Source organism: Mytilus californianus, unplaced genomic scaffold (assembly GCF_021869535.1).
Source record: "Mytilus californianus isolate M0D057914Y unplaced genomic scaffold, xbMytCali1.0.p SCAF_4, whole genome shotgun sequence".
Classification (NCBI taxonomy): domain Eukaryota; kingdom Metazoa; phylum Mollusca; class Bivalvia; order Mytilida; family Mytilidae; genus Mytilus; species Mytilus californianus.
In genome coordinates, this window is record NW_026262690.1 from 90,841,936 (window position 1) to 90,851,716 (window position 9,781).

Consider the following 9,781-nt stretch of genomic DNA (forward strand, 5'->3'; position numbering starts at 1 on the left):
ATGTTCCAGAGAGGTATCATCTCCGCTAGCCAAGGGTTACGACCCAGTCCTCTCCACGCTACCCCTCCTCTCGACATGGAGAGGAAGGGACTTGATCGTAACCATTGGCTAGCGAAAATGGATAGGTATACAGCCAATAGAAAAATAAATTGAAGTTGGTACTCCAGGACTCCTAATTTATTCGCATAGCAACATTTTAAACACCTTTTAGACGGCAGAGCTCCTATAGCATGCTTTACTCGTCGTTTGCTATTAAATGGATTTTTTTTTCAATTTATTTTTATCTGTTACCAAACTAAGTAGCCAGTAGCCAAGACTTTGATGCATTTGTGTCTGGTCCACCATCCCAAATATATTGCTAGAACGAATAAATGTTTTTATCTATAAACAAATAAATGTTTTTGAACATAAACAAATAAATGTTCTTATCTATAAACAAAAAAGAATAAAATAGAAAAGTTTTGGAAATTTATTGTAAATTTGTTCAGATTTTTATTTTACCTTGAATGTTCCTTCTTGTAATCTTCAACATTTTGAAGTCAGTGGCGGATCCAGAACTTTTTGTAACGGGGGGGGGGCGCTGACTGACCTAAGGGGGGGCGCTCTAGTCACGCTTCAGTGATTCCCTATATAATCAACCAAATTTTTCCCACGAAAGGGGGGCCCGGCCCCCCCCCCCCCCCCCCCCTGGATCCGCCTATGGAAGTTAAGAAGTATAATGTAGATGGTACCCGTGAATCGGGTATACGTGCGGGATTTGTACTCTTACTTTTAGAAATTTCGTTCCAAAGGGAAGTTACTCTGTCTTGGTTATTTAAATTTTCCCGCTTGATATTTTTGGCTGGTCAATATGGAAACAGCATTTTCATTTTCAGTATTGGTTGGTGGCAAGCCTTTACCAGAATACAACATAGACGGAAATAAATACATAGAAGCAGACTTACACTCTAAATCGTCGTACATAATAAAAGACCTGGATGATGAAGGCTACCCACAGGTTCATTTTTTTAAAACCATAAGGCATAAATTTTGTTAATCAGGTTGGGAACAACCCCCCAAATGAGGGATATCCCATAAACGGACCTTCTTTTACTTTAGGGGTCCCAGCCCATATAGCGCCATACTAAATTATCCTTTACCCATAACCTTACCCTAACCCATACCTAAAGGCTAAACCTAACACTAGCGCTAACCCTAGTCCAAATAATTATGACGTCTTGGAAGGCTATTTTAAATTTTTGCTTTGATGCCTTCCTGCGTTGTAAGGCGTCAAAGAAAAAAATATAATAGCCTTTCAAGATGTCATAATTATTTGGACTAGCACTAACCCTAAAAACTAACCCATACTTAGACTCAGTAACTTAGAGGCTAGAACATCCCCAAACCTAACCATAACCATGAATGAACCATAAACCCTAAAGTATAGGGACCCCTAAAGTAAAAGAAGGCCCATAAACGAGGGACTGTCCCTCAGACAAGGGGTTATAATTTTTGCTGTTATAGAATAGAAAAAAAGAAAAACTTAGCGTTTTTAACTTAAAAGGAGGAAAATTCATCATATTTGGAATAACTTTTCTTAAAGAGCTTTAAGAGGGGACCGCCTCGGTGGTCTCATGGTACATGTAGCAGGTTTGCCTTGAGTGATGGAGGTCATGGGTTCAAATCTGGCCGGGTCAAACCAAAGACTTTAAAATTGGTACAAATTTGCTGCTTCTCCACTAACTGACTAAGCACTTGGCAATAAGAGAAAAGACTGGTCGGCTCGGTGTCAGAATAATGTGTCCAGGTCAGATGGCAGGTCTTCCTGCAGACTGTTACCTTGTGAGCTAGCACGTTAAAAATCCGGCTCAGCATGTCGGTCAAGAACAAAGCATTACTTTAAGGGGTTGTTCCCAACCTGTTGATTGGGTTTCTCCCTTATCCCTTTTGTGATTGAGGCGGTCAAATCAGAAAATTCTCTGGACATAGAATCCCAAAGCCTGGCAAAGGGGATTAGGTTCCTCTCTACCTATTTTATCAACATGTAATATCCAAAGGGTTTCCCCAAGTAAATGATTACATTGTAAAATATATACATATTACAGTTATGTACCTGCAGCATCTGAGCAATAAACCAATCCAGAGTCTCTGAAAGTACTGACTGAAAAGTTCATAATTTCAGTAATTACAAACACATGGTATGCATCAGTAATCATCAAAGTTGATAGATATCTGGATAGCAAAAGAGGAATATACATGACTTTCGATTCATGCATTATTTTTTACTGTGCATTATTAGATCACAGTATTAAGAAGTACAATAAATCGTTTGTTCAATGACGTAATTTACACTGATTGACCTCGGGTCAACAGGTTTAAATCATTCATAAAAAAAAACTTGAGATTGGTTTATAAATGTAATTCGTATTCCCATCATATTTTTCCATGGTTAGATATTTGATAAACGAGTGTATAGATGTATTCTCTAAAATTAAAGGGCAAGGTACTCATCAGCTTCTTAAAAAGAAATAATCATTAATTTAAGTTTCATTATTACTTTTTGGCAAAAATGGCTGTATTTCCTATGACTGGACCAACACATATAGTTATATTATGTACATCAAGGCTTCCAAAACGGTCATATATTCCGGACATTTGTATAATGTCCAGTAAAAGTCCGGCTGGGCAAAGCACGAAACGGTCATCTACTTTTTATATTTCAAGGCTTTCTTAAGAGACAGTCATTTTAACATAATTCGCGATCTTTTTGACCCAACCTTTTGCCTTTAACAGCCACACATTTCCGGTCATAAAAGTGACATGATCAATAAGTACTATCAAAACAACCCCTACTTTAATAACATCTCATTTTAATCAAGGCTAATTAGTTGTCGAACAGCTGAAATTTACCTGTTCAGGTGACAGGTAAACTATTTTGAACCGGACATTGATCTGTCTATTCAAAGTTATTTTCTTACATTTCACCGGTTAGCATATAATTATTTTAGTCAAAAAGATTTAAATTATCAGAAATACATTTACAAATAAGATTTGATGAAAAAATTAAAGAGGTGAAAATGAAAAATCGTCATAACCACGTTGTTTGAACCAGAGACATGTCTCTGTTTGAACTAGTACACGTGTGCGCATGTGCATGTGCGCAGGTGTGAAATTTAATTATGCATCCTAATTTCTTTTAAAAATGCTTAAATTGTCGTTGATACCTTTATCTCACGTTTATTTCGAATATTTTCTTGAAGAAATAACGTAGAATGAGCTACTTACACTCATTCATGCTTTGCAAATGTACACAGAATTTACGTATCCGTCTCTGGTCCATGTTTTACCATTGTCAAGATAACATCCGGTTTCAGAATAAAAACGAAAGTAAAGTTTTTGACAACGTTATTTTGCACAAATAAAGAGTCTAAGGCAGATATAAGTACGCTGATGTTGCACACTTCGGATGATGCACTGCCAATTTAACAGTTTACGTCAGAACTTCGAATTTGAATCAAAGAAAGTTTAATATCGTTTTTTTTTAAATATCAATCATTGGGATGGCCAACTCGGCAACTGATTACCATAATTGCCTTTTGTTTATTTAGTCTTAATATAAGGGATTAAAATCGGGATAATATTTAAAATGTCCGGCTGGCTAAAAATAATTTTGGAAGCCCTAATGTACATGTACATGTAAAATATATAAGTTAAATACAAATTATATCAAGTTTATATAAAGGTCACCTGAAGCAAGCTGGTCTCATCAGAAGGATCATTTATTTCAATACAATGTATCTAAATTTTAAAAAGATTTTTGTCTCCTGTCGACAAGGTCGAGAAGGTGAGACTTACATTTGCAGGTGTGCTGTTTCCGTCGGTGGCGTCAACAATGTATTAGTTTGAGATAAGGTCAGTTTAAGGGGAACTATAACTGGTAGGTCAGTGATATTTGGTATGCAGATGCATTGGCACATCTTAACCTTGTTATTACAAGTTAAAGTTTGTGTTTAACTTTAGGTTAGTTTAAAGGGAACCGCTTATAATAATTCAATTGTATTTGGTATGCAGTTTTATAAGCATTGATTGGCATTTCACATTTCTATAGAGGTTGTTTGGCCTAGCACCTTCAGTCATTGTTCATTGACTTCGAATGATGATTTGCATAGTTTACATCCAATTACAGGTTTAAATTAATAGTGCCATTTTAATTTCAACCTCATTATACTATCAAAATTACAAATAAAATGCTCCGCAGGGCGCAGCTTGATATGACTGCAGAGGTCGAACCCTGAACAGTTGGGGCAAGTATGGACACAACATTCAAGCTTGATACAGATTTGCATTTGGATTGTGATTAAATATTTGACACAGCATAGGTTTCTGACACAGAATGAATGTGGTCTAAGAACTTAAAAATTTTAAATTGGACATTCACCTATTATGGTCCAATATCCAAAATCTAAATACATGGTTAGATTCAGCATATCAAAGAACCCCAAGAATTCAATTTTTGATGAAATCAAACAAAGTTTAATTTTGGACCCTTTTGACCTCAATGTGGACAAGGTTGATAACGGGGCCCAAAAATCAAAAATCTAAATACATGGTTAGATTCAGCATATCAAAGAACCCCATATATTCAATTTTTGTTGAAATCAAACAAAGTTTAATTTTGGACCCCGATTTAGACCAACTTGAAAACTGGGCCCATAATCAAAAATCTAAATACATGTTTAGATTCAGCATATCAAAGAACCCTAAGAATTCAATTTCTGTTAAAATCAAACAAAGTTTAATTTTGGACCCTTTGGACCTTAATGTAGACCAATTTGAAAACAGAACCAAAAATTAAGAATCTAAATACACGGTTAGATTTGGCATATCAAAGAACCCCAATAATTCAATTTTTGATGAAATCAAACAAAGTTTAATTTTGGACCCTTTGGACCTCAATGTGGACCAATTTAAAAACGGGGCCCAAAATCCAAAAACTAAATACACGGTTAGATTCAGCATATTAAAGAACCCCAAGAATTCAAGAATAAAACCCCATTGAAATTGGTCAAGAAATAAGCAATTTATACGAAGTATCTTCTTTTGCACAATACTGTGCAATTAAATATTTCTTGCTATTGCACAATACTGTACAATTGACAATTTCTTGCTATTGCGCAATATTGTGCTATTGGATATTTCTTGCTATTGCGCAATACTGTGCAATTGATGATTTCTTGCTATTGCGCAATACTGTGCAATTGAAGATTTCTTGCTATTGTGCAATACTGTGCAATTGAAAATTTCTTGCTATTGTACAATACTTATTATATAATAATTTACACATCCTGTTTGGTGTGTATCTCCTACCATATCATTATTATTTGCTTTTAAATATAAATCAGAAATAACCAACTTAAAATGGAAAATTTTAAAAGAGAAAAAAAAGGAAACCCCCCCCCCCCCAAATTTTTTGAACTTTGAACCCCCTTATGATTCATCACCCCCAAACTCAATCCCAGCCTTCCCTTTGTGGTATGGTACCTTGCAGTACAATTTCAGAGAGATCCATACACTTGAACACAAGTTATTGTCTGGAAACTAGAAAAATGTGTTTTTTGGCCCCTTTTTGGCCCCAAATTCTTAAACAATTAGGGCAATTACCCCCAAACTCAAACCCAGCTTTCCCTTTGTGATATGGAACCTTGTAGTACAATATCAGAAAGATCCATACACTTACACACAAGTTATTGTCTGGAAACTAGAAAAATGCTTATTTTTGGCCCCTTTTTGGCCCCCAATTTCTAAACGTTTCAGCAAGTACCTCCAAACTCAATTCCAGCTTTTCCTTTGTGATATGGAACCTTGTAGTACAATTTCAGAAAGATCCATGCACTTACACACAAGTTATTGTCATGAAACTAGAAAAATGCTTGTTTTTTTGCCCCTTTTTGGGCCCCTAATTCCTAATATTTTGAGGCAATTACCCCCAAAATCAATCCCAGCATTCCTTTTCTGATATGGAACCTTGTGGTACAATGTCAGAGAGATCCATACACTAACACACAAGTTATGTCTGGAAGTTACAAAAATGCTTATTTTTGGCCCCTTTTTGGCCCCTAATTCCTTTACTGTTGGTACCATAACCCCCAAAATCAATCCCAACCTTCCTTTTGTGGTATTGAACCTTGTGGTAAAATTTCATAGAGATCCATTCACTTAAACTAAAGTTAGAGTGCGAAAACCAATGTGTCTTCGGACGACGACGCCAACGTCATACCAATATACGACCACAAAAATTTTTTTGCGGTCGTATAAAAATGCTACACATACAAATGTATCTCTGTGTCAACAGTTTATTTACATAGAACAAAACCATGTTCAAAAAGTATTAACAAAAATTATGAACTCCAAGGTAAGTTAAAAAAGGGGAAAGTCCATAAAAACTGACTTGGTACAGACATTTTCAAAGGAATTTCAATGTGGGAAGCATGCAAAATGGAATTCTCATATCTTCAGTAACAGTGAAATACAAAATGATTTTGGAGTCTGCTTTGGCAAGATTTTCTTATTTGTTCTCTAATAGAAATAATTGAAATTGTTTTAAACATTGAGAAGGAAAAAATGACCAAAGTATGTTTGTGAGTTTCCAAACAGCATGAATAAAGAATTATAGCAAATGAATCAAAACATACATGTAGGGATTACTATGCATTGTCTGTACAGTTTTATTAATCAACAACTTATAATTAGACCCCTCCCCTCTTCACCACCAGTAGAAACATGAGAAACCAATCCACTTGAACACATACAAGCAGGGTTTAAGCTAGGATTTTGAGGGCTTTAGTCACTTTTTGTCAGACCTACAGATTAGGTGTTCGGTGGTGAAAAGACCGACCCAAAAGTTGGGTCCCTTTTTTAAAACCAGGAATCACAGTATAAATGAACTTGTTGAAATTTGTAAGACTATTACACTGCATAATCATCCTTATATATGTAAGATGTTTAAATCGATATTTGGATTAATTTCTATAAAGTTACAATGATACAAGTGTCTTTCAGGAATTGCGCAGTTTTAAATAAATTTTTTATCACATGTATTTTTCGTACATTTTAATTCTCATATATATATACATGATATACTAAGGTAGAACACATAGGCAACACAAGAAGTCTTGATATTCATATCTTGTTTTGTTTATTACAGCATTATCCTGTCACCCCATTTGAAATAACTGGAAATTTTAAGAACAGAATGAGACTTCCATGCTACCTAAGGTTATGTGTAGATGGACAACAAATATGGATGAAGCCATTTCCTCCAAGTTATAGAGACCAGTATTTGTAAGGACAAATAACACTGAATAGAATGTAGTAAACACAGGTTGATTTAGTTAAAAATGGCTCGTGCTGGAGATTTTTTATTATGTATTTTTGAGATTTGCGCTTGAAAATATGGCTGTTTATTCTATACATGTACATGTATTACAAAAAAATTATATGTCACGTTTTCTAATGTGGTTGTTCTCATGCCAAAAACAGCAGATTTTTAACATAATCACATTGTGTTTACTAATACTGTAATGTCTGATATCCACAGAAACTATTTAGCCCTTTACCTTTAATCGCAGCTCATTGACTGAATATTTGCATGTTAAACTATTGTTGTTTTAATTTCAACATTTGCATTTTACTACCAAATTTACACCCAGTTGCATATATCTCTGCATCAACAATTTATTTAAAAAAATTACCTGAAAAATGACTTTAATAGTTACAAAGTCTGACAAAATATTGGTTGAATCCTTGTGCAAATTCATTACAGCTACATGTAGTGCAAAACATCAATATTTTGCCGTCTTTCTGTAAGTACAGGACTTGGGTAAAAATTATAAGATATATATATTTTTACACAAAAGGAACCAACCTTTCCCCAAAATATTATCTGATATTACATGTTCCATCTTATAAGCTGGTTTGGCACTTCATGAACATATCATCTGTGTATTATATGTCTCTGCTTCCACGATTAAGAAATTAACAGACCATTCAACAAATGTTCAATTATTTCATCTAAAGTCAAAATTTTACACTTGCTCTAATAGATATCGACAACACGTCACTTGCTGCAAAATATGATGGAATAACAATGATCAAACTAGTTATTTTCTTCAATTGTCTATTGCCAATAACCGATTTGATTCTGTTTTTCAACACTTTTGAGGTAAATCTAGAAAACACTTTGGATGCATGCAATTATAAAGTGTTGATTTTATTTTATTTAAAGCAAAATGGGCTGCTGCCCATGCAATGCATGATAAGTTGAAAGTGATATGTAGCAGTTTTAACTAATTTCTTTTTAACTAATTTCTAATAAAAAAATAGATATTGATATCAAAATTGTTTAGATTAAGTTGAATGAAGAGATTTGAAAAAGTTAAAAGATTATACATATTATGCACAGATAAATTTGGTATTTCCACTACATATAGTTATTTGTCATGTTTGTTGTCTAGAAAAATTCCTAGTTATTTTCTTCAATTGTCTATTGCCAATAACCGATTTGATTCTGTTTTTCAACACTTTTGAGGTAAATCTAGAAAACACTTTGGATGCATGCAATTATAAAGTGTTGTTTTTATTTTTTTTAAAGCAAAATGGGCTGCTGCCCATGCAATGCATGATAAGTTGAAAGTGATATGTAGCAGTTTTAACTAATTTCTTTTTAACTAATTTCTAATAAAAAAATAGATATTGATATCAAAATTGTTTAGATTAAGTTGAATGAAGAGATTTGAAAAAGTTAAAAGATTATACATATTATGCATAGATAAATTTGGTATTTCCACTACATATAGTTATTTGTCATGTTTGTTGTCTAGAAAAATTCCTGTCTGTCATAAGGAAAGCAACTCAAACATAGATCTCTAATTACAGGGTCATTAAGGGAGTTGGCAAATAGACTATTGACAATAACGCATCGACTTATTCTATTGAATCATTTTTTTTTTTGTGAAATAACTGTAATGGTTATTATTTGAAATTTAATCAATTTGACGCTAAGGCCAAAAAAAAATATATGTCTGTTTAAGGTTACATACTTTAAAAAAAAAAGTTAGGTAGGTCTGTATTCCCATTTTATTTTATTTTTTCATTTTATTTTTTGTGACATGATTTTGAGTCATGCCGTTTCGACTTTTCGTGGTCTGAGTTGATCATGGGCCGAGTTTACTCGTAGTTTTGATGATTGGATTATTTCCCTTGGAAAAAAATGGCGGCAAAGTGTTTATTTCATCACACGAGTTGCGAATTTCCTTAAAACAGCTGTCATATTCACGATTGTGAACATTGGGATGTATCAGGCAATTGATTTATATCATTTGCAACACAAACTTCGCTTTTGACACCAGTTCAGTTTATTTTTCACTTTACGACGGAAATAAAATGACTTAGGGTTGGCGCTCAAAAGTAGGGTCGGTCGGGTAACTGTAAACAGACATATATTTTTTTTTGGCCTAATGGTACATGTAGTAGAAAATGACCATTTGACGACTAATAGTAAAAGGCTTTACCACCCTCTAAGAGTAGGTATCAGAGACACATCAATAGGATTGATTGATTGATTGGTGTCTAACTCCACTTTCAGCACTATTATGCTATTTCGTGGTGGTCAGTTTTTATTCGTGAAGGAAGCCTGAGTGCCCAGAGAAGAACCACCGACCATGGGTAGGAAAACTGACAATCCTAGTCAATTAAGATTGGAATCTAGCGCACCTGTCACATGTGGGATTCGATCTCACAACCT

The 9,781-nt window shown here is 34.2% G+C and overlaps 1 protein-coding gene across 3 annotated transcripts in view; it reads left to right on the forward strand.

Moving 5' to 3' along the window:
* Nucleotides 1–698: 698 nt before the first annotated feature.
* The window catches only part of LOC127698801 (uncharacterized), a 34,680-nt gene continuing 25,597 nt past the window's right edge, over nucleotides 699–9,781 (forward strand). For all 3 annotated transcript variants that reach the window (XR_007980957.1, XR_007980958.1, XM_052202483.1), the window contains exons 1-2: nucleotides 699–997; nucleotides 7,184–7,320. Coding sequence is in view for 1 of the 3 variants with exons in the window: in XM_052202483.1 (XP_052058443.1) it covers nucleotides 851–997; nucleotides 7,184–7,320 (284 nt within the window). In the remaining 2 variants the exon portion in view is untranslated. The remainder of the gene's footprint in view (nucleotides 998–7,183; nucleotides 7,321–9,781) is intronic.